At 36.9% G+C, this 24,918-nt stretch overlaps 1 protein-coding gene across 7 annotated transcripts in view; it reads left to right on the top strand.

The window, feature by feature from the left end:
• Positions 1–24,918, top strand: part of GOLGA4 (golgin A4) — a 121,485-nt gene that overhangs the window by 6,491 nt on the left and 90,076 nt on the right. For 4 of the 7 annotated variants that reach the window (XM_032861224.1, XM_032861223.1, XM_032861222.1 and 1 more), the window contains exons 2-4: positions 9,818–9,907; positions 19,952–20,050; positions 24,395–24,460. In XM_032861224.1, coding sequence (XP_032717115.1) covers positions 9,818–9,907; positions 19,952–20,050; positions 24,395–24,460 — 255 coding nt within the window. The remainder of the gene's footprint in view (positions 1–9,817; positions 9,908–19,951; positions 20,051–24,394; positions 24,461–24,918) is intronic. The other 3 variants (XM_032861225.1, XM_032861227.1, XM_032861226.1) reach the window with 2 other exon arrangements.

Raw genomic sequence — 24,918 nt, 5'->3', positions numbered from 1 at the left:
TGGTAAGATAAGCATTATATAGTACATATATACACATTCGTATTTAAGTTCTGTTCCTTGATTTATCTGATTTTTTTTGGGGGGGGTCACTTACTATAGTCTTACTGGTCATCTTGTTTGTTTGTTTTGTTAAGAAAAATGTCTTGTGATTGCTGGTTTTTCACTTATATTTATGAAGTCCTGGTGGGTGGTTTATTTCGCTAGCTGACATGGGTTTTCTCTGCTCTTACGTGCCTCTCCCGTGTGGAGAGTGGTTAGGGAAGGGAACAATCAGAGGATCCCTCCTCTGCAGCCCAAACAAAGAACGTCTACCTACTTTGGAAGGTGACCATATATAATTTATCATGCAAACATTCTTGAATGAAAGGGGACACTACCTTTTTTTTTCTTTTTTTTTAAAGATTTCATATATTTATTTGGCAGAGAGAGAGGAAGGGAAGCAGGTTCCCTGAGGAGCAGAGAGCCCTATGTGGGGCTTGATCCCAGGACCCAGGGATCATAACCGGAGCCGAAGGCAGAGGCTTAACCCAATGAGCCACCCAGGCGCCCCGGGGACACTACTTCTAATAATGATCTTGGAACATAAACTGGCATAAACTGGGTGGACTGGGGTTGCAGTGGGCAAACTCGGGTGTATTGTTCCTCTGCTACTTCGTGGTACCAGCCACAAAGCTGAAGATCTAACTCCTACAAGGTAGTTGCTCATTATATTTTGCAGTTACTTTTGTCTGGAAATATGTTTGTGTTGGAGGAGGCTGACCTCAAGTACCTGTTTGTCACACGAAGCAGCAGCCTCTTCTTCAGCGTTCTGTACAGAATTAGAGTTATGGCTACTTTTGTCCTGATTTCTCTGCCAATTTGAATCCTTTTGCCTTCGGTTCTTCAGAAATTTCTCATCTTTTTTTTTTTTTTTAATTTTTATTTATTTGACAGATCACAAGTAGGCAGAGAGGGAGGCAGAGAGAGAGGGGGAAGCAGGCTCCCCACCAAGCAGAGAGCCCGATGCGGGGCTTGATCCCAAGATCCCGAGATCATGACCTGAGCCGAATGCAGAGGCCTTAACCCACTGAGCCACCCAGGCGCCCCTCATTATCTTTTTACTGTTGATGTTCTCTGTTTTATTCTTGAGTTTTAGTTAATCTATGTTTTTCTACCTTTTTTTTTTTTTTTAAACTTTCACTTCAGTGGGTTTTTAGGAGGGACTGAGGTAAGCAATAGTACTAAGTCTACATTCTTATACTGGAAACCTATTCACCATGATGTATTTAAACATAAGTTCAGGGGCCCCTGGGTGGCCCAGTTGGTTAAGCATCTGCCTGTAGCTCAGGTCTTGATTCCAGGGTCCTGGGTTTGGGACCTGCATGGGGCTCTCTGCTCAGTGGGGAGCCTGCTTCTCCCTAACCCTCTGCTGTTGCCTCCCACCCCCACTTGTACTGTCTCACTCTTGCTCTGTTTCAAATGAATAAATAAATAAAATCTTTACTTTAAAAAAATTTTTAAAGGATTTTATTTATATATTTGACAGAGAGAGAGAGAGCGAGAGAGCACACAAGTAGGCAGAGAGCAGCAGGCAGAGGAAGAGGGAGAAGCGTGCTCTCTGCCAAGCAGGAAGCCCGATGTGGGGCTGTCTGAGGACCCTGAGATCATGACCTGAGCTGAAGGCGGTGGCTTAACCCACTGAGCCACCCAGGTGCCCCTACTCTTTTAGATTTTTTAAAAAAAAGATTTTATTTACTCATTTGACAGAGAGCACAAGTAGAGAGAGCACAAGTAGAGGGAGCAACAAAGAGGGAGAGGGAGAAGCAGGCTCCCTGCTGAGCAGGGAACCTGAAGCAGGGCTCCATTCCCATGAGATCATGACCTGAGCTGAAGGCAGACACTTAACCAACTGAGTCACCCACGTACTCCTGAAATATTTGACTTCAAAATGATAAATTCTCAACAAGTATATATTCCTTAGATTGTAAAGATATTATCTGATTTTTCTATCTTACTTATTTTGTGGAATCACTTGGTTAAGTTAGCATATACCATGTTATTGGCCTTGAAATATGCTATAACAATAGCTAGTGTCTGAATGTTGAGAATATCAGTCCACTTATTCATTATCAACTATTGGATGAGATTTAAGATGAGAAATAGATGATCTTTTAATCTATATGTCATGTTTTAAATTTTATTCAGTATCTTGTTTTGAACAAATGACTTTTTTTTAAAGATTTTATGTATTTATTTAATTGACAGAGACACAGCCAGAGAGGGAGCACAAGCGGGGGAGTGGGAGAGGGAGAAGCAGGCTTCTCGCTGAGCAGGGGAGCCGATGCCAGACCTGATCCCAGGACCCAGGGATCATGACCTGAGCTGAACTCAGGTGCTTAATGACTGAGCCACCCAGGCACCTCTAAATATTTATGATTTTAATTAAAAATTTTCTTTTATTTTTATCAAAGTGATATGTTACATCATTTTAAAAGGTGAAGTACTACTGAAAGGACATTATGCAAAAAAACCCATTGTCTGCTCCAACCCGCCAGGCCTGTTCTCCATATTCTCAACATTTTGTTTGCCCAGATATTTAACTTCATATTTCTAATAATAAACTGTTGTTGCTTTGCTGTTTGTTGAGTTGTACATTATAAACCTTATCTACTGGTTTCCTGTCAAAATAGATGGTTTTGGGAAGCATTGCTCCATTGTTTTCTATTTGCAGTGTTGCTATTAAGATGTCCATTGTCATTCTGCTGCTTTTTTCTTTCTGGAGACTTTAGGATCTTCCCTTTATGGCTCGTTGTCTGAAATTTCATGGTAAATATGCCTGTGTATGGATTTCTTTATGCATTGTGCTGGACACTCAGTGGGCATTGTATGGTGCCACTCCTGTGCTTAAATTCTTGGAAACTTTTACATAGTGTTTCTTTGATAATTCTCTCCCCTTTGTTTTTTCTCTTCTCTCTTTAGCTGCAATTTGGTGGCTTTTGTGCCTTCAGGATAGATTCTCTTTTTCTTTTTTTACCATTTGTATTCCATTTTGGGTTTTTTGTTGTTGTGTTTAGGTTTTGTTTTGCTCTACTTTTGAGAGATTTCTTCAAGTTATTTAACTCTTAAATTGAATTTTGGATTTTGGCTATCTTATTTTAAAATCTCGAAGGGCTGTTTCTTCCTGTCTTTTCCTTTTTCATAGCATTGTTCTTGTTATACAGATATAATGTTTTTTAATCTCTCAGAATAATGGTGTTTTTTTTTTTAAGTTTTCTTTTAATCTTTACTGTTTTGTTTTTTTCTGGTTCTTGTGTTTTTGGCTCACTTTTTTACTTTGGAAACTTTATTGGGTGCTCTGTGCTTTCCCATTCATATTTAAGGGTAGGCACTAAAAATCTGATGCTATTTGGAAGTAGCATGTGATAGAGACACTGGGGTTCTCTGCTGGGTTATTATTGGGGAAAATATCTTCACGCTGGTAACCACAGGTCTGGAGGTCATTTGGTTTCTCCAGAGAAGCCCGGTGTTGTTTGGAGAAAGGGTGAGGGGCTTATAAGCCAAGCTGCCAACATTCTGGAAGCAGGGCTGATTCACTGCAGGTACCACTTAATTCCACTAATGTTAGTCATATACTTTGCCCTTTGCTTCTATCTTACTGTGCTTGGTTTTGCCCAGTTTGGAGCCTAATTGTCTCCCAAAAATAAACCTCTGGTTCTTCAGAGGCTCTGTAAGGTAGGACAGGGATCTGGGGATCCTTCAACCAGTCTTCTGTTTTTGGTCGTCTCTTCTCGCATCTTGTGTTAAATTTTTGCTTTAAGTCCTAAGTCTTTTCATGGTCCTGGGGATGAAAATAGGCTTGCTTCTCATCACTGTTCTCTTTTGTAGCTCCTTGGGGTTGTGGTGTTCTCAGTTGTGTTAAATTCTTTGCTGTTCTTTCATTCATACCAATCTTCTGAACATTGGTTGACGTTTCTTTTCTTTCTTCCCTTTTTTTTTTAAAAGATTTTATTTATTTGAGAGAGAGGAAATGAATAAGCAGTGGGGTCGGGCAGAGGGAGAGGGACAAGCAGTCTCCCGGTGAGTAGGGAGCACAATGTTGGGCTCCATCCCAGGACTCTCGGATTATGACCTGAGCCCAAGGCAGCCGCTTAACCTACTGAGCCACCCAGGCGCCCCTATGTTCAGTTTCCTTTTATCTTAAAAAAATTTTTTTAGAGATTTTATTTATTTGAGAGAGTGAGAGAGCATGCACAAGTTGGGAGGAGGGGCAGAGGAAGGAGGAGAAGCAGGCTCCCCTTGAGTGGGGAGCCAGATATGGGGCTCAATCCCAGGGCCCTGGGATCATGACCAGAGCCAAAGGCAGAGGCTTAAGTGACTGAGCCACCCAGGTACCCCTCCTTTTATCTTTAAAAACGAGAATTATGGGACGCCTGGGTGGCTCAGTTGGTTAAGCAGCTGCCTTCAGCTCAGGTCATGATCCCAGTGTCCTGGGATCGAGTCCCACATCAGGCTTCTTGCTCGGCAGGGAGCCTGCTTCTCCCTCTGCCTCTGCCTGCCACTCTGTCTGCCTGTGCTCGCTCTCTCTCCCTCTCTGACAAATAAGTAAATAAAATCTTAAAAAAAAAATGAGAATTAGTTAGGGGTGCCTGGGTGGCTCAGTGGGTTAAACCTCTGCCTTTGGCTCAGGTCATGGTCTCAGGGTCCTGGGATCGAGCCCTGCATCAGGCTCTGGGCTCAACAGGGAACCTGCTTCTCCCTCTCCCTCTGCCTGCCTCTCTGCCTACTTGTGATCTCTCTCTGTCAAATAAATAAACAAAATCTTAAAAAAAAATTCAGAAAAGAAAAATATATTATATTTAAAAAAACCTCGAATTAGTTAATTGATTTCAGAAAGTTATGGATTCAAAATGGTTGCAACTCATTGTATCTCCAGAGCCCTTCAGGTATCAATGAGGTGTAACCATTTTGAATCTATAATTTTATTTTATTTTATTTTAATCTATAATTTTAGATAGATATCTATATCTCTGCCTGTGTCTATTTTATATCTATATTTTTCTAAATCTGTCTAATAATTCAGCTATCTTGAGTAATTCTTTCCATGAAAATTCCCAGATTGTAGAGCCCCTAATGAGTAAACTTCGGTTAACATAGTTTTGACTTTGATATAGAACTTTTCAGTAATACAAAAATCCAGAATTTGTGTTTTTGTTATCTTTAGATTGTGGTATTCAGCTAGGATTAATGCTTTTTAATTTTTATTTTTTAAGATAACTAAAATATAGTAGTATGTTTGATGTAGTCTAGATTTTAGAGTTAGTGGCTGTCTTTATGTATATTGTTCTTACAAGGACAACATGGTATGGTGAAAGCAGTTAAGAAAATTGTGGAATCTTTTAGTGGGTTGAGATCAGCTTTTTTTTTTTTTTTTTTTTCCCCTAAGTAAACTCTACACCATGCGTGAGACTTGAACTCAACCCTGAGATTAAGCCAGTCAGGCTCCCCCTGGCTTTTTTTTTTTTAATGAAAGAATAAACTTGGGAAATATGACATTTTCTGTCATAAAGTTTAAGGTTCTGTAAGACTTTTGTCTTAGAGGTGTCTGTATGTAAAATGGGTGCTTTATTTTGTCTTTACACTCTGGGTCCCAGTGGAAGAAAATCTGAGAAACAGTGATCTAAAGAATACCAGGGAAGTGGGTGAGGAAATGGGAAGACCTGTGTCCTAATCCATAACACAGATCTTGTATGCAACCTGGGCAAGCTACACAAGTATTCTGACCCTCTTATTTTCTCATCAGAGATGAGAATTGGGGATGATGATATCTGTCCTGATTAACTTTCAGATTGGTTGTGAGGATTAAAAGAGATAAAGTATTTAAAAATATTTGTTGGGGGACGCCTGGGTGGCTCAGTTGGTTAAGCGGCTGCCTTCGGCTCAGGTCATGATCCCAGCATCCTCGGATCGAGTCCCACATTGGGCTCCTTGCTCGGCGGGGAGCCTGCTTCTCTCTCTGCCTCTGCCTGCCTCTCTGTCTGCCTGTGCTCACTCGTGCTCTCTCTCTCTCTCTCTCTGACAAATTAAAAAAAAAAAACAAACTAAAATAAAAAAATAATAATTAAAAAATTTAAAAAAAATTATTTGTTGGGGCACCTAGCTGACGCAGTTGGTAAAGTATGCAACTCTTGATCTCAGGGTTGTGAGTTCAAGCCATTGGGTGTGGAGGCTACAAATAAATAAATAAATAAATTAAAAAATATATTTGTAATTTTAGAGCTCTTATTTATTGAACAGGGCCTCCTAAGGTGCTAGGTGTTGCATTTGCTGTGAAGGGTAGATGTAGTCTCTGTACTGAGGGATTGAGAGACAAGTACTCCTAGTATGAGTCAAGTGTGTGCATGGTGCTGTGGCTGCGCAGAGGAAAGCAATTCTGGAGAGAGTCAGGGTGACATCTGAATAGGGTCTTAATGGATAATGAAAGGGGTAAGCCACTCAAGGCTTCTTTTTCCCAGAAGTGACTGTATACAGTTTCTAATGTTGCATAACCAATTACTACACTCTTAGTGCCTGATAACCCAATTGTTACTTCATAGTCTAGGTCAGAAGTCTGGCATGGACGACTGGCTTCTCTGTTAAGAGTTTCACAAGGTACATTGGGGAGGGTATGTGCTATAGTGAGTGCTATGAAGTCTGTAAGCCTGACGATTCACAGACCTGTACCCCTGGGGCTAATAATACATTATATGTTAGTAAAAAATAAAAAATTAAAAAAAAAAGGGTTTCACAAGGTGTCATCTAGACTACGTTCTTCTTTTTTTCTTTTAAATGTGTATTTATTTGAGAGAGAGTGAGCATGGGTGGGGGGCAGGGCAGAGGAGAGGGAGAAGCTGGCTTTCCGCTGAGCAGGGAGCCTGACATGGGGCTCAGTCCCAGGACCCTGGGATCATGACCTGAGCCGAAGGCAGACACTTAACCAACTGAGCCACCCAGGAACCCCCAGACTATGTTCTTAACTGGAGTTTAGGGTTTTCTTCTGTACTCATGTGGCTGTACTAGAATTTAGTCCTCTGGCTTATAGGACTGAAGTCCTTATTTCTTCCTGGCTGTTGAAGAAGGTTCTAGAGGCTACCTGCAGTTCCTTGTCACTTGGCCCTCATAGGCATTTGGTTTTCTTTCAGGACAGCAGGGGTGCATTTCTCTGCCTTCTGCCTCTGCCTTTGCACTCTAGACTCTTATATGAAGGGCTTTTGTGATTAGGTAGACCCATCCAGGTAATCTTTTGATTGACTCAAAGACTACTTATTAGAAATCTTAAATATGCCTGTAGAAATCCCTTTTACATTGTAATGTGTGATAGTCAAGGGAGTGATCTCATCATATTTACGGGGTGAGGGTCAATTGGGGTCATCTTAGAATTCTGCCTACCATAGTGACTAATACGGTTTTTCCTATACTGAAATTGAGGCCAGTGGTTAGTTTATAATTTTTTCATGGACAACAAAGATATTAATTATGACAAATAGCTTAGAAACCTGTCTAGATTTCTCTTGGCTATGAGAATTAATTAGACCAAGTTTAGTTTGGCAGAATCTAAATCCCTTTATATTTTGAAGTGAGGATAGCCTATTAAAGATCCAGGGCCTTCCAATAAATGATCAAGTACAGTTGTTTTTATGCATGTTTTGTATTTTACAGTCATATGTAATATATGTGATCCTTACTCTTGCAACTCCAGGGCAAGACGTACCAGCCATCAGTCCAGACTTGCCAGGTGGCACTACTTTTCTGAAGACACTGTGTTTTATGACCTGCCTATTCTTCAACTTCGCACGCTCCAACATTTGATTTTGCTAGTTAATCCAGAGCTGATGAGCTTCTCAGTTACGGATTAGGCTTGCATGAAAGCCAAAGTGTAAAGATTGTAAATACTTAAAGTGGGGATATATTTTTCAAGTGATTGGGTGATCACTGTCTAAAAGTAGCCCTTTCCTGGTATCTGGAAAGCTGAATCAATAATTCCCCTGCACAGCTGCATAAAGCTTTGTCTCTGTGCTCACCAGATGATGAACTTTAAAATTGTGTCTATTTTCTCACATCCCTTATTTGTGACTCAGAGTCTCATGTGGGTATATTCATTGGTGGAGCTCAGGTCACCTACCCTAGATGAGAGGGATAGTGACTTAGTCAGTTTTCTGAGTTATAATTTACGGAGTTACAAGAGCTGTTTAGAAAAAAAAAGGTTATTAAATTTTTGTCATTATTTTGTTGATATTTTCCTCCCTCCCTCCAATTAAACTGTTCCTTTTGATTTCTGGTTTTGACGGAAAAGTCTCTTTCCCACTCAGTGATTGTAGAAATAAACTCTCATATCTTCTTTTATATTTCAATTTTTAAAAATCATGAGTTAAATAGGTAATGGGGATTAAGGAGTACACTTGTGATGAGCACTGGGTGATATACCTGAAACTAATACTACACTGTATGTTCACTAACTGGAATTTATTTATTTGTTTATTTTTTCACTAACTGGAATTTAAATAAACATTTAAAAAATTAAATCTTTAATACAGCTTGAGTATGAAGTGAGGATCTGGTTGGTGTCTCTACCCCCATATGGATGGCCATTTGTCCCAATACTGCTTATGAAACATCTATTTTAATTTGAAATGTTGTACTTATTGTAAAGTAAATATGTTTATATGTGTATGTATGTATGTGAATGTGTGTACACTCTTCCTGATGACCTCTTTGTTCCAGCCTAGCCACAATAGTATGTGCTCACATTCATTCACTCATTTACTTAGCAAGTATTTATTAAATCCTTTTATTGATGTAGAGCTTTGCAGACTACAAAAGGGTAAGATATCAAGACTTATTTCTATGTGTAGATGAGTTCAGATCTATTTTATTGTGGGTGAGGGAGAGTCTTAAAGTTTTGGCTTTATACTTTTAGGACTTTTTTTTAGTTCACATTAGAGTAGACTTCAACCTTCTGGTTCACATTTTGGGCCCTTTTTCCTGAGGACTTTTGGTACTGAAAATTATAGGAGTCAGGCTCTCCTTTACAGAACTAAATGGATTGGCATCTTAGGATCCAGCTATGGTGTGCCAAGTAGACTTAAAGCAAGGCCCTTGACTAGAGAGGTATTTACTTGTGCATTACATAGTATTGAATATTAGAGCTGAAAGACACTTTATTTTTAAAATTTTTTAAAGATTTTATTTATTCATTTGAGAGAGAGAGAGATTGAGAGAGAGAGCACAAACAGGGGGAGAGGCAGAGGGAAAGGAGAAGCAGACTCCCTGCTGAGCGGGGAGCCCTGCACGGGGCTGGATCCCAGGACCTGGAGATCATGACCTGAGCCGAAGGACACTTAACCATCTGAGCCACCCAGGCACCACTGGAAGGCACTTTAAAGGTTGAATTGACAACCTTATTTTTTTCATGAACTTTGAATTTTGATTTATAAGCACATGATTTATAAGCAAGTTGCCAGAATCGTACAAAGAGTTTTCATATACTCCTCAGCTGGTTTTACTTTCCCCTAATGTTATCATCTTGTGTTAATAACACAACCTTATTTTATATATGAGGACACATAGCCCTCAGAAAGTTAGTTTAGCTAAGGTCACAGTTCTGGTTAGTGGTAGAGTCAGACCAAGGACCCATAGGCAGCCTAGGTCTGACAGTTGATTGTTTTAGGTATTATTTGCTTTTTCATGTATTTGTTTTTTTCCTTTCTTTCATGGGGTTCTTTGGGCATGAATTGAGAGAAAGACTACACAATACATAGTCCCATGTAGTCTTTCTAATTTGTGCAATAATTTATTAATCTAGGCTCCCTCCAATTCTTCAACACCAACAAGAACCAGGAGCAGGACATCTTCATTTACAGAACAACTTGATGAAGGTACACCCAATAGAGAGGTATGTTTGGAATTTCTTCTTTAATAAACCTCTTACAAGAAGCTTATTAATCTAAAATGCAGTCTACTGTTGATAACAAAATGGAAAATTATTTTGACAGGTCAATTTTTAATTGCTAGGTATTTTTATTAATAACATAATTGTTTCTTTGTAAATAGTAGCTTTGCTTTTATGTTTTCTTTGAGAATCTCAATTTGAAAGGATAATATGCTCTATCTTTAATATTTGAGGTTTATAATAATTTGATAATAATTTATTTAACAAGCATCATATAGGGAAAAGTTCTGTATTTTCAAGCTATTAATTGGAATCTGAACTTAACTGATTTTTTGTGATTTGCAGGTAGGCCCATAGCTCAGATTAGATTTTTTTCCATCTTCTTTTTCTTGCTGTGAACTGTGATATAGGTTCAGAAGAGAGTAAAACAAAAATTTACAAATCACAGAATTATTATGAAGGAACCCTCCCATAACCGCCACTGAGGTTCCAGAAGGGACACTGCCAACATTATAGCGCTGTCTTCTTCCCCCCAAAAAGATTATTATCATCCTGACCTTTGGTATTTCTTTCCTTTTTTTATAGTACCATTTAAGTATGCTTTCTGTTGTAAACATTAACCATTTTCATTATTTACAGTTTGGGGTTATAAATTAGGCTGCTGTGAACATCATTATACGTTTCTTTTGGTCCACATGTACCTGCATTTCTTTTAGTTTGTACCTAGCAGTGGAACACTGGGTCAAAAGGTATGTAGAATTTTAGCACTTAGAAGATAAGGCCCATTGTTTTTCAGAATAGTTGTAGAACTTTACCTTGCCCCCAGGAGTTTCTGAAAGTTGTTGGTGCTCTACATTCTTGCTAGTCTTTTTTAATTTCAGCCATTCTCATGGGTGTGTAGTGCTCTCTTATTGTAGCTTTAAGTCACATTTCTCTGATGACTAATGAGACTGAGCACTTTTCATCTGTGTATTGGCCATTTGATATCTTTTTTTGTGAAGTGCTTCTTCATGTGTTTTGCTCATTTTTCTCTTGGTTTGTCTTTTATTGATTTGTGGCTCTTTTTTATATATTGTGGATGGGTTTTTTTTTTAATGAGGCATAATTGGCATATAACATTAATTTCTTGTGTACAATATAGTGATATGATATTTGAAAACACTGAAATGATCACAGGTCTAGTTACCATTCATCATCATACGTAGTTACACATTTTTTTCCTTGTAATGAGAAGTTTTTTTTTCAGCGTCTTGATGTTTCTTCTTCTTCTTCTTCTTTTTTGTTTCAAGTTTTTATTTAAATTCCAGTTAACATATATGGAAGGAGTTTTTTGTTGGATATATGCCTAGCAGATATCTTCTTCTGCCCTGTGGCTTGCCCTTTTATTTTCTTAATCGTGTCCTTAGATGAACTGAAATTCTTAGTTTTAATGTATTATAATTTATTAATATTTTATTTTCTGGCTAGTGTTTTTATTTCTTATTAAAAAATTCTTTTCTTACCCTGAGAGTATTTTCCTGTTTTACTTTTCAAAAATAATTTTTTTAAGTTGGGGTATGGTGTGCAACATAGTGATTTGACAAGTCTGTAAGTTATATTGTGCTCACCGAAAGTGTGGCTGCCATCTCTCACCATACAATGCTATTACAGTATCTTTGATTATATTCTCTATGCTGTACTTTTTATTCCTGTGACCTAATCATTCCGTAATGGGAAGCCTATACCTCTTGCTCTCTTTCATGCTCATTTTGCTCATTCTCCCATATCCTGTTTCACTTTTCACATTTCAGTCTACATTCCATTTGGAACTGATTTTTTTTCAGCATGGTGTGAGGTAGGAATCAAGTCTGTGTCTCCTCCCCACCCACCACCCATCTGTATGGCTATCCAGTTGTCCCATTTTTCTCACATTGATCTACTGTGCTGCCTTTTTTTAGAAATTAGTGTCTGTATTTGCATAGATTTGTATCTGGGCTCTATTCTCTTCCCTGGTTTGCTTTGTCTGTCTTTGATCTGATACCACACTGTCTTAATACCAGTTGTTTTATATTAAATGTTGTCTTCCCTAGAGCTGGTCTTTCCTGTCTTGGTCAGTTTGGGCTGCTTTAACAAAATTCCATAGACTAGTGGCTTAAACAGCAGACATTTGTTTCTCATAGTTCTGGAGGCTGGGCAGTCCAGGGTCAAGATGCCAGCAGATTGGCTGTCTGGTGAGTGCTCTCTATTGATTTGCAGGTAGCTATCTTCTCATTATGTCCTAGCATGGCCCTTCTTGGTACCTACGTACTCCTTAGGGTGGGAGTAGGGGGAAGGCAATTCTCCTGTCTCTTTCTCTTTTTTAAGGGTACTAATCCCATCATGAAAGCCCCATTCTCTTGACCTTCTCTAGTTAATTACCTCCCAAAGTTTGCCTCCAAATAACATCACATTGAGGGCTAGGTCTTCAATATGTGAATTTTGGGGGACACATTCAGTCCGTAGCACTTTCACCTTGTTCTTCTTGAATGTCTTGGTTATTCTGATTTCTTTCCATATAAATTCCTTATAAATTTTAGAATTAGATTTTCAAGTCTCACAAAAACAAACTCAATAACAAAATGAAACACAGACAATGACAACAACAAAACAAACCTGTGGAGATTTTGAGTGGGATTGTATTGATTCTGTAGAATAGTTTGGAGAGAGTCTCAGTATTCTAAATTAAATTTTATAATCTTTTCAGTATTATAAGCACTACTGTACTGAGCATTGTACATAAACATTTATAATGATGTTCTTCTGGAAGATAGAATCCTAGGAATGGGATTGCTGGGTTATAGGATGGATTTCAAATTTAAAAATTTGAGAGGTATTTCCATGTTGTTTTGATGAAGGTTACTTTATTTTTAAATGTTTTCTAAGGTTACGTTAAAAAGATTTTAAACTTTTTTTTTTTTTAAAGATTTTATTTATTTATTTGACAGAGAGATAGCCTAAAGAGGAAATTCAAGCAGGGGGAGTGGGAGAAGCGACATGGGGCTTAATCCCAGGACCCTGGGATCATGACCTGAGCTGAAGGCAGATGCTTAACTGACTGAGCCACCCAGGCACCCCATTTTAAACTTTTTTATAGTAGATGTTGATAGCAAAATAAGTATTTCACAGTATAGTTTTTGCATTCAAAGTCAATGGCATAATATACTGTGTTCTTGGTGTATAGATTTAAATGATCTGACAAAGTTGTTTAAAGTATGAAGTATATGCATACTTTCTGTGGGATATCATTTTCTTGTGGATCCCTTGCAGTATTACATCTCTTTAACTTTGTGATCTCAAATTTAATGCTGTTGAGCTTAGTTTATACATGTAACCATTTTGAATGAAAGTTGCAGTACTGAGTAGAACCATTTTGGCAAATAGTGTTGACAGCATCATTACTATACTTAGTATATTGGTTGATTTTATAGTATATTGGTTTATACACAATACAGTTGAAACCCTGAAAATAACTTATTGATTGCTACTATTGCTTTTTAACTTTTTATATATCTTTAAAACTTTTTTATTTATGTAAGCAATCTCTACACCCAGCGTGGGGCTTGAACTCATGATCCTAAGTCACATGTTTTTCCGACTGAGCCAGCCAGGAATCCCTACTATGCTTTTAAAGAAATATTTATGGGTGCCTGGGTGGCTCAGTGGGTTAAGCCGCTGACTTCGGTTCAGGTAATGATCTCAGGGTCCTGGGATCGAGTCCCACATCTGGCTCTCTGCTCATCAGGGAGCCTGTTTCCCTCTCTCTGCCTTCCTCTCTGCCTACTTGTGATCTCTCTCTCTGTCAAATAAATAAATAAAATCTTTAAAAAAAATTTATTTCATCGAGGATGCTTTAAAACATTTTAAATGACTATATCTTTACAAAATAATCCTTTTTGAAAGGGATGATTTGAATATTCTTTAACAATAGGCTTAAGTAAGCTGAAGGTTATTTTTTTATTTCTTCCCAGATTCCCAAATTTCAGTCCTAAAGATCCTGTGCTTCCTAGATTTAACTTAAGAAGTGGTTTCTGAGTGAAAGAGCAGCATCATCCCTTCATCTCCTTGCTTTTGAAGTGTTTTCTGACAACTCTAAAAGCTATTTTTGACCAATGTAATGGTCAATTCTGTTTATTTTTATAAAATTTAAGGACTTCCTAATTTTATAATTAAGTTATTGATTAAATGGGCATTACGTAATTGCCTTCTTAGTCATCTTCCCACTCCCTGGGTTTTTTATTTTGTTAAATCTCTGATATAGAAGTTCCCAACTTTCTGTTTTATATGTTACAATGTTTCTTTTTAGCAAAATGTGGAAGTTTAACTCAGAATATAAATATTTGTCCATCTCTCCTGTAGGTAAGTAGTCTTTGTTATCGAGAATGCTTCAGAAGTAGATGGTTTCATTTACACAATTTCCTGGATAATTAAAGGTTTTATATACCTCCTAAAATGTCTGTTTTCCTGTGTTGGTAAATATTATATGTAAATCTAAACAAGTCTGTCTTTGGTTGCAGGCTTCCTTACAAGGGTATAAAAAATCATCTCTATGGTTCAGTCATTGAAGGCAAAGGAGAACAGACTGATTTGCACTGACCCTAAAGTCTGCAGAGCTCTGGCATTCTCTCATCCTGTGCAAATGGCTTGTTGGTCATCCTCTTTCTTCTGGTGATCTTGGACATAGCCTTGTTATCTTCAACAAAGATAACCTTGTTATCTTTCCCTTTTTGTTGCTTGAGATGAATCTTTTTTGCCCCTCTAGAGCTGGATGCTTTAGAGCAGTAGAGAGTGTAGGATCATTGAAAGGCTGACTAGGGCAGATGAAGCTACCGTAGCCTCCTGCCCTCTGTTCCACTGTGATGATGTTTTTTTAATTGAGATTAAATTCCTGTAACATAACATTTACAATTTCAAAGTGGTATTTAATATATTCACAGTGTTGTACATTCATCACATCTCTCTAGTTCTGTGACATTTTCATTATCCCCCAAAAAAGCCCCCATACTCATTAAGCAGTTACTCCCCATGCTCCCTCTCCTCCAGCCTCAGGTGACCACTGATCTACTTAATACCTCTATGGATTCACTTATTCTGGATATTTTATATAAATGGAAACATATAATTTGTGACCTTTTGTGTTTGGCTCTTTTAGCATAACGTTTTGAAGGTTTATCTATGTTGTAGCATGCTTCATACTTCATTCCTTGTTGTGGCTGAATCTAATGATTTTTCTAAGAGCGTGAAGATATGTTTATGTAATTTGTTTGGTGTAAGACCTGGTATAGACTACTGAGGAGAGGATGGTATTTGGAGTCTTCTGGATCAGTCTGGCTGAAGGACCTTTGAAAGTTAACTTTTCAGCAACTCGGGTTTTCTCTTTGTAAATGGAAATAATAATACATGTTTTGTGGGGGTTTACCAGCTTGTAAATCTCCTAGCATGGTGGTTTGCATATAGTAGGTGCTCATTAAGTTCTTCCTGGGAGCAACTATGTATGGAAAATGGGAAGGCCTGCCCAGCTTGCTTTGCTGAGGTCCCTGGACCTGAAGGGAGGGAAATAGATGGACCATTATGTGGACTAAGATCCTAGGGATGTTTTCTGTCTATCTTTTTACCTGCTGAACTTTTGAAAGAAGGAATGATATCTTCACTTACCCTGCTCTCTAATTTGCTGTCTTTTGGACACACTTCCTCATAGTTTAGGCATGTCCATTCTTATCCATATCCTAGGGACTCATCTACACAACTTTTTTGTATTGTTTTAAAATTAAATTCCAGAAATCAGTTTATTTTCTTAGAATCCTTTCTTCTGCTAAAAAAAATGATGCAAAGAAATAAATAGTTGTGGTTAATTGATGGATTCTTTCTCTTTAGTAGAGTGTGTTCATAAATACCTTATGCTTTTTTGCTTCTTTGCTTCCCTATGTGCAGAGAGATAGCCTGGAACAGTGGAGGGATCACAGAACATCATCCCTTACTTGCTCTGTGACTTTGGACATAACTGCTTTTAACTTCGTAGAGCCTCAGCTTTCTCATCTTTAGAATTGTGTTATAATGAATATTTCCTCTCATAGGGTTCTTGTGAGTAGCAAGTGAATTCAGAAGTATGGAAATACTCATAATTTGTGTATCGCATAAAAAAGATTATTATTATACAGAAATGGAAAGGCGCTTTCTGTACGTATCAGCTCTTGGATAGCACACACACTAAGTTTTTAATTGTGACATTGCAAGGGAAGAAATAGTGAAACGTCAGGCTGCTTTGGATTGGAATGCTTTCCCAAACTTTGAGAAAGATGTCACTTTTTCTTCTTCCTCCAACTTCTTCTTCCTCTTCCTCCCCGTCTTTTTCTTCTTTCTTTTTATACCCAAGGTGGGGCTTAAATTTATAACCCTGAGATCAGGAGTTGCACACTCCACTGACTGAGCCAGCCAGGTGCCCCTATTTTTTATTCTTCTTGATCTGACACATCTTTCAGAAATAAATTACTGCTTCTTTAGTTGTCTTTGTCATTCCAAGTTAGTTCGTACTATTCTATGACACTCTCAGCTTTTGATACGTCTTAAGCACATTTTATAGATTTATTCTATTTAAGGGCTATAGGCATTGTTCTTTAGGAAATAACTGAGAAGTATCTTGAAAGTAATGGGTAGGAAATATTTCTTCTTAAGTTTGGAAGTAATTTTGCCCCTAAATAGATTGACTTTCAAAGCTGGTATGCTTTTACTTTGTTAGATATTAGATTGGAAGCCACCTGTCCCTACCCTCTGTTGGTTAATGAAAGTCTTTTACCCATGTCAAATTGCCTTGGTATCTATTAGGTTCTCATAGTTTTTTCCTTTGGTCTAATGATAGGATATGAGTTATAGGCTTCCTAATATTAAGCCTAATATTAAGCATAATTATTATATTAATAGGCTGCCTAATATTAAGTTTCCTAATACTGGCTTAATTGTTCATTCCTTAAATCAACTCAGCTGATAGGTTGCATTATTATTATCCTGCTGTACTCACTTTGATAGTTACGTTTTATATATTTCTCCCAGCTCTATTTGTGAGGAGAGTGGTTTGTACTTTTCTTTTTGTGTTGTCTTTATCAGTTTTTATTGGTTGGGAAGCTTTCTATCTCCTCCCCCTCCTCCCTTTTTTCCCTCTTCTCCTCCATTTATTTAGGTCTTCTTTAATTTAAAAAAAATGTATGCTTTTCAGAGTATAAGGTCTGTACTACTTTTGTTAAATTTATTTCCAAGTATTTTATTCTTCTGGATATTACTGTAAACAGGATTGTTGTCTTAATTTCATTTTTGGTTTCTTATTGTCACTCTGTAGAAGTAAAGTTGCTTTTTGTCAGTTGATCTTGAATCCTGCAGAACTCATTTATTACTCTTGTATCCTTGCTGAACTCATTTATTAGGTTCTAATAGTTATTTAGTAGAGTATTTAGTATTTTCCATGTATAAGATGTTGTCATCTGTAAACAGAGGTCGTTTTATATCTTCTTTAATCTGGTTGCTTTTTATAACATTTTCTTCCTCATTTCCCTGGCTAGGACCTTCACATTTAGTGCTACAAGCCAGGAGCTGAACAGGTACCTCCAGCACTGGATGAAAAAGGTTGAGAAAAGCTTTCACTAACTGCTGCCTAGAGCTCTCTGTGGCCCATTGTGAGAAGCTCCTTTCCCTAGGGGAGGGCCTCATGACCAAGAACTGGAGCAAACTCACTTGGGCTTATTGTGACTGAGTCCGTGATAACCCCTGTATTGCCATAGGACAGGAAACTCAAACTGGAGCCTAGGGAATCAGATTGACTGGATAAAGAAAGATGAGTACAGAAGGAAGGAGAAAGATAATACCTTCTTCAAAGTGAACCTGTAAATGAAAATTCTAAAACAAATGCTAGGAAGGCAGTCAGTAAAAACAGGAATTGGAATATAAATTTATCCTAGATGAAATTCAAGTTAGTAGAGTAGTCTAGAAAAAACTTTAAAAACAAATATCTTTGATAAGATACATGAATTATTAATTTTCTGAAAAAGAAGATAAAATTATAGGGGAAAAACAGACCAAAACAAAAGTAGATTTAGTAGGTATGAAAAAGAACCAATTAGAAATCCTTGAAGTAAAAAAAAAATTTGATATAAAAACATAGACTAAAACTCAGACAGGTCCCAATTCATGGGAAAATTAGGGTATTTAAAAAGAATACTGAGTAATTCCACTGAAAACTCATAGAGATAAAGAAGTATATATGGAGAATAAGAGACATGCAGGATAGATCAAAAGCCTTCAACAGATATCTAATGGGAGTTTTATGTATCTTCATGAATGTTTAGACATAGAACTTCAGTCAGTGTTAGTTCAACTGATGGCTTCACCTAAGGACCACAGAAGAGGTGAATTAAGTTCTTAATAGATTTGGATTAGAATTTCAACAGAGTTTGAGAGATACGGAGTTGAGACAGAATTTGAGAATATTTGGGAACTGATGTGTGTAAGATTTTCATAGGCATAAGAAGCAAATGACAAGGACAGTGAGAGGGAAGAAAGGCTTTTTAGGTTTTGAGGTAGCTGTCGATGGAAACGAATTTTGATACACTTGGCTTTTACTTGGGCTAGGGGCAGGAGTGTAAATTGTTGTTTGGCCCATCTTTCTTTGAAATGTTTGGTCAATATGTTTTTCTATACTGGGTATCAGCTTTTGTGTTTTTTTCCAAATATATTCTTTACTGTGAAATTTTAAATTATTTTGTTGTGGGACAGAGTGACTTCATTTTAAATGTTAATTTTGGAAGCCTAAGAAGAATGAATTTGTATAGCCCTTCATTTAAAATCACATTTATTTCAAGGATGACTTTTCTGAGTTTGCCAGGAGAATTCAGATTTTCAGCAAGAGTGGAAACTTGGATAAGATGAGTGCCCAGAGCCAAATAGGCATCTAGTACATTTTAGTACACCGCTAATACTCAACTTTTAGGACCAGATGAAGAGTTAGTGGAGTCTCTGTAGTCATATCCATAACTCTACCATACTAAGATGAAAAGTGTAAGTTCTTAAGCTTGTGCAACATTTATTTCCTGATATAAGTTCTTTCTTATATATAATATGTAACATAATATACATTAACTGCTATGTTAATATTTACAGAAGATTAGTTTCTTTTTAGTTTTTGTTTTGAAATAATCATAGATCCACAGGGGGTTTTAAAATTTTTTTAAGGGAGGACCTGTGTACCTTTTGCCCATTTTCTCCCGAAGTTTTCTTGTATAACTATTGTATGCTATCAAAACAGGGGAATTGACATTGGTAAACTCTGTGACATCACAGAGCTTATGCAGATTTCAACTGTTTTATATTGGAAAGTACATTTTAATTATAATTTCTTCTAAATCTAATAATGATTATTAATATTTTGGTGTATATAGTTTCTGAAGACTGAGGGACAGAAGAGAATACATTTAAAATAATTAGTAGAATAGAATTTATCCTTAGAACTTGTTATATGAATTTCAGTTTCAAAAGTTTCCTTTGTACATTTTGGAGAAAACTATTTTTGTTTCTAAGTGCAAAATAAATGATTATTTAAAATTTTATGTGTTTTGTCCTCACCATTATTTTCACTGTTATCTTTTTGAATGTATAAAAATGGTCAGTGTTTGTTACATTAAGGGCTAAGGGTTTGTGTTCTTTACCATGTATGGTTTTTACTGGTTAGACTCTTAAACCAAATCGGCAGACATGCGGTGTGTTTCTGTGGCTGTTGCATATATCGTTTGTATGCCAGTAAGCAAGTTGGTTAAAGTTGGGCTTTGAGTTTCTAAATGGCTCAACTCCTCTCCATTCTTAAACTTTCCAGCAACTTGTTATTTCTGTGGGTGGAGAGATGGTAGCAGTTGTGGTGGTGCAAGGTACAAGGTCATTATACTGTTGGGTATGCCTTGTGGAGAGAACACTTTGCAACATGCCCTTACTGTGATCTGTTTTTCATTATTTGTTTTATTTTTATACCTCTGCTTATTACTCTGAATGAGACAGCTACTAGCCGGGATGATAGCAGAGCCTGCTTTTCTCTCTGAGTATACTATCTTTGCTTTGGATTCCTCCAAACAGCCTAAAACACAGACTGACAGTGTGGTGAGTCCTTCCACCGCTTTCTGCATTCCCTTTGTGGGGAAGCAAAGTAATTTGGTAATTCTAGAGGCAAATCTCATGCTGCTTGTCACTGACTGTCTCTCAAAGCATCTTCAGTGCCCTGTTGCTAACCCTGCTCTAAAAAATCAGAGTGAATTGCTGAATTCTGATGGCTGGTATGTTTTCTGGTAGCTTTTTAACAACAACAAAATAACACTATTTTCATTAATGTAGTGAAGACTACCTTCAACTTAGTGTAAACTCTAAGTTTTCTCTCAAGGGAATGTTTGCACATTAATGAAACATGGTATGTATTGCTAGAAATCTCTGTCTTACTGTTGGTAGGAGGCCAAGAATATTTTAAGATGCGACTCACATTTTAAGAAAAAAAATTATATATAAATCCATAATTGAACAACATTGAGCAGGTAGGTAGAGTCTACTGTAACAAATAATTACATCTTATTTTGGGAGAGTACCAGTTTTCTATATATTAAACATCTGAAAGGAAGTAATTATCTCATTATTTTTCAGTTGACTGAATTCATACAATTTTAAATCTTGTATATAATTTCACTTTGAGAAAGCGGACTGTTTTCATATGTCTTTTTTTTTTTTTTTTTTTTTTAGATTTGTTTATTGATTTATTTATTTGGCAGAGAGAGAGAGAGAGATCACAAGTAGGCAGAGAGGCAGGCAGAGAGAGAGGAAGGGAAGCAGGCTCCCTGCGGAGCAGAGAGCCCAATGTGGGGCTCGATCCCAGGACCCTGAGACCATGACCTGAGCTGAAGGCAGCGGCTTAACCCACTGAGCCACCCAGGCGCCCTCATATGTGTCTTATTAAGTTCTTAATTTAGGGAAACTTAGATATGTTTGATTGCCCAGTAAGGATAGCTTTTTTTTTGTTGCATTGGACACTGACTGAATTGGGATTCAGGTTTTTTTAAATGATGAGAATTGGTTTAATTTACTAAGTAGCTTGTGATGAAATTAGAACATTTCTGTAGTTAATCCATGCAGCCAGGAAAACCTTGGTCTGCATATAGTCAGTAGCAATCCTGAATTACATTCTGAACTTTTTTTTTTTTTAAGATTTTATTTATTTGAGAGAGAGAGAGAGAGAGAATAAGTGGGGTGGGAGCAGAGGGAGAGGGAGAAGTAGACTCCTTGCTGAGCAGGGAGCCCAACATGGGGCTTGATCCCAGGACCCTGGGATCATGACTTTAGCCAAAGGCAGACACTTGACCATCTGAGCCACTCAGATGAACTTGGTTTTAGAGAAGAAAGCAGCTGAGGGTTTTAGTGATGTCCTAGCTTGGATCTTAGGGCAAAGGATTTCTCCTTCGTTCTGGCTATAAGTGACACCTCACTATTTTCAAAACTGGTTGGGAGAAGGAGACAGGAGTTCCAGTTAAAGATAACTTATCAGTTTCTTTAAAAACACAAAATGATATTACTTTATACTTCATGTAATAATAACAGAGACTAAAAAAAAAAAAGAGCTTCTCTGAGGCCCACTTCCATATACATGAAAGTAATTTAAGGACCTCTTCTGTTGTGAGGAATGCTAATGTTTTTAAAATAGAAGCTTTTGAACTACTTAAAAATAATTTAAGTAGATTAAAGTATTCATTAGTCTTATTTGAATTTTGTTCAGATAAAGACTTAACTTCTTTCCATGTAACAAAGGGAAACCATAGCATAACCTATAATGGAATACAAATTAAGTGAGGGTCTACTTATGAGTTCATCAGCTGTTGACTTTTAGCTAATTCAGTTTTTTGCAAAATGACCCCAAATTCTAAAAATTGCTTAGTGCTCAGCAGTCAATAAATACTTGTCAAAAGATTGAACAAAACATAATTGAAGATAAATCTGACAGGCAATCTGTGTGTGCTTTTAAATTAAATGCATGTTAGATTAGAAGAATTTTTCTCTTGTCTTAGAATTGCCTTCAGGAGAAAGTATTGGTGACAGTTGAGTATTGACATGTGTTGAGCTTCTCTCTGGGAGAAGGACTTCAGAAGTCTTTTCATACCGAAGGAAGTAACTGCACAGGATTTGACAAGCATATACTGAACTTCTACCACCAGTCAGGCAGAAGTTAAGTCCTGGGGACTAAGACGAAATACAGGATTCCTGCCCTCCAAGAGTTTATAGTTTAGTATGGAGGCACATGCTTGAAATACAAAGGAATTAAACCTTCATAGAAGAAAATATAGGCATAGGGAATATGTTAGCCCTCAGTTAAGCTGTATGAAGCTTCATTAAAGAAGTTGCATTTGAAAGTTAAAAGGTAAATGAGAATTTGTTGGGCAGAAATGAAGAAGGCATTTCAGGTAGTTTCAAAATCTTTAATTTTGCTTGTACAGTTTTGTAATTTAAATTTACAAGGTGACGTAACCAATGCTTTCTCTAACTGTTCTGCATTTATTTAAATATATGGTATAATACATATATTGAAATACGTATGCAGGGAGGGAGAGTTTTTAAATGTTAGGTGTGTTTTTCTGATAGGGTGATAGGTCAGATAATTATAGAATAGTTTTTTGTATGGACCACAGTCATGTGTCAAGTAACTTAGAATATGGACTCTGTAATCACTCTTCCTCCTAACTTAAAATATTTTAGGGAACGATTTCATTTCCTTTCTCCATAATTTAACTGTTTATTAATTTTCAACATATGGACCGAAAGACTTGTTGAACTCCATAAAGTATGTTTTTTATTTTATAGTGTATAGTGTAGTTTATTTTTAGAGCCAGCAAGCATTAATTATCATGCTACACAAATATAGCCATATATGCAACTTGAAATCCTTTGAAATGGCAGAGAACAGGAAGATAAAAGTTATGTTCCCCTAACTTTTCTCCTCTATGTAACTTAAAGGAAAATGTCTTAGACTGATAAAATTTGATGACTCTTTTTTTGTTTGTTTGCCGAGAGAGAGAGAGAGAGAGAGAGAGAGCGCGCGCGAGCGCACGCGCCCGTGCAAGCACAGAAGCAGGGGGTAAGGGGAGCAAAGGGAGAGGGAGAAAGAGAATCTTAAGCAGACTCCACACCCAAAACTCTTTTTATATTAGAGGGAGAAGGTATTTCAGTTGATATTAGAGAAAAATCCAAACTGAAAGTGGAAATCGTAGTAATAGTGGTATAAGAACTTTCTCTCATCCCCCAGTATCCTCAGTTAGTAACTCATGGCCATCTTATTGCAGTATTGTACTGCTGTGGTCCTCTAGCCACCCACCCACACGTGCACACCTCCCTTCCTCTGTCTCCATCTCTGTTGGGATTATTAGCAGATTTCAGAAACCTTATTCCATCTAAATGTTTTGGCATTTATTTCTAAAAGATAATGACTAAAAATATACAATACAATATGTTCATCACACCTGAAAATTAATAATTTCTTAGTATCTAATACCTAATGAGAGTTCAAAAATTTGAGAACACTTGCAAAGCCAAGTGCCTTTTCCACTTATATTTAAGAATAAGTAAGGTCAGTTATTTGACCCTTCCTTGGTCCACTGTGGAAATGTATGGGAAATGTCTAATTTAACTACCAACTTACTGAAACATTGTGGCTAGTATTTGCTCTAATGCTTTGTTTAAAACTTAGAAGTTATTTTATCATGAACTACTTGTATAGCTCTAATTTTGGTTAGTGTATTATGAATGCAGTATAGAATTTAGAATCTCAAAGAATCTCATTCATTACCATGAAACCAATGCCAGTAAGGGGTGATCAGTAGGATGTCACTTAACTTAGAACATTAATTATACTAAGAGAACAAAACAAAAAGCTTTCATATGTGGAAGATTTTTTAATTATAAATTTTTCTGAAAATTGCCATAATAATTTCATTTAGATTGCTGGTTTCAGGTGAATGAAGCATTTCCATTTCTTGTTATAAAGATGTTTTTCAGGTCTTAGCCCAAATAACTTTGGGTATTATTTGATCATAGGGAACACTTGACATTACTTCTTTTTCTGGGTAGTTACTTGTCTCCTTGAATTAAGTTTGCTGATTGATTCCCTGATGTTAGTTTTGTCATGGGGGACAAAACTGGGGACATCATAATGGGGAGAGATATGTGATTAGTTTAAAATAAACTTTGCTACATACTAATCTTTGCTATTTAGTTACATATGTTATAGCAAAATAAATTTTCTAAATACTCACCATACTAGTTTTGCCTTGCATGAAAACATTCTAATAAATGAACTAATTTTGTTTGATAAATGTGTCTAATAGGTCTTGGTACTTGGTCTTTATTCTTCACAGTTTTAAAAGCTTAATTAGCTTTTTGTTCCTTTTCTTTATGATGTTTCTTTGTTTTTCTTAGAATGCATCTATCCAAGCTCTGAAATCTCTCGACAGTGTTAATGGAAGCGAACCAACAACTCCCCAGGTCTGTTACTAAAGTTATTTTAGAAAATAGCAAGTCATTTCAGAGTGTTGGTCAATCTGTATTATTAGCACCTGGCTTTATATTGAAATAGTGATGTCTATACATTTCATACACTATGTATGGTAAATCCAGGTTGGTTGATGCTTTCTTCAGTTTTAAATGAAAGTAGTTAATTGTATATCCACCAGTTCTGTCACATGCCATTGTTACTCATTTAAAAAAATTAATGGCAGTGAAGAGAAAAGTTTTTGAAAAAGGACTCTGATTTTATATTTGTAAAAGATTATGGACAGTTTATGTCTAAAGACATTGAGTTACATAATTTAGAAGGTGGGGGGATATGGAGGAAATGGGATTTCTCTTAAAGTTTTCTCTTTAAGTTTGCATAGTATTTTTACTACTAGAAAACTTGTGTTATCTTTGATTTTAAAAAGTTATTTGGGGAATACAGCTCAGGT

Source organism: Lontra canadensis, unplaced genomic scaffold (genome assembly GCF_010015895.1).
Source record: "Lontra canadensis isolate GAN:19392208 unplaced genomic scaffold, GSC_riverotter_1.0 scaffold20, whole genome shotgun sequence".
NCBI lineage: Eukaryota > Metazoa > Chordata > Mammalia > Carnivora > Mustelidae > Lontra > Lontra canadensis.
This window is presented reverse-complemented; position numbering and strand designations above follow the sequence as displayed.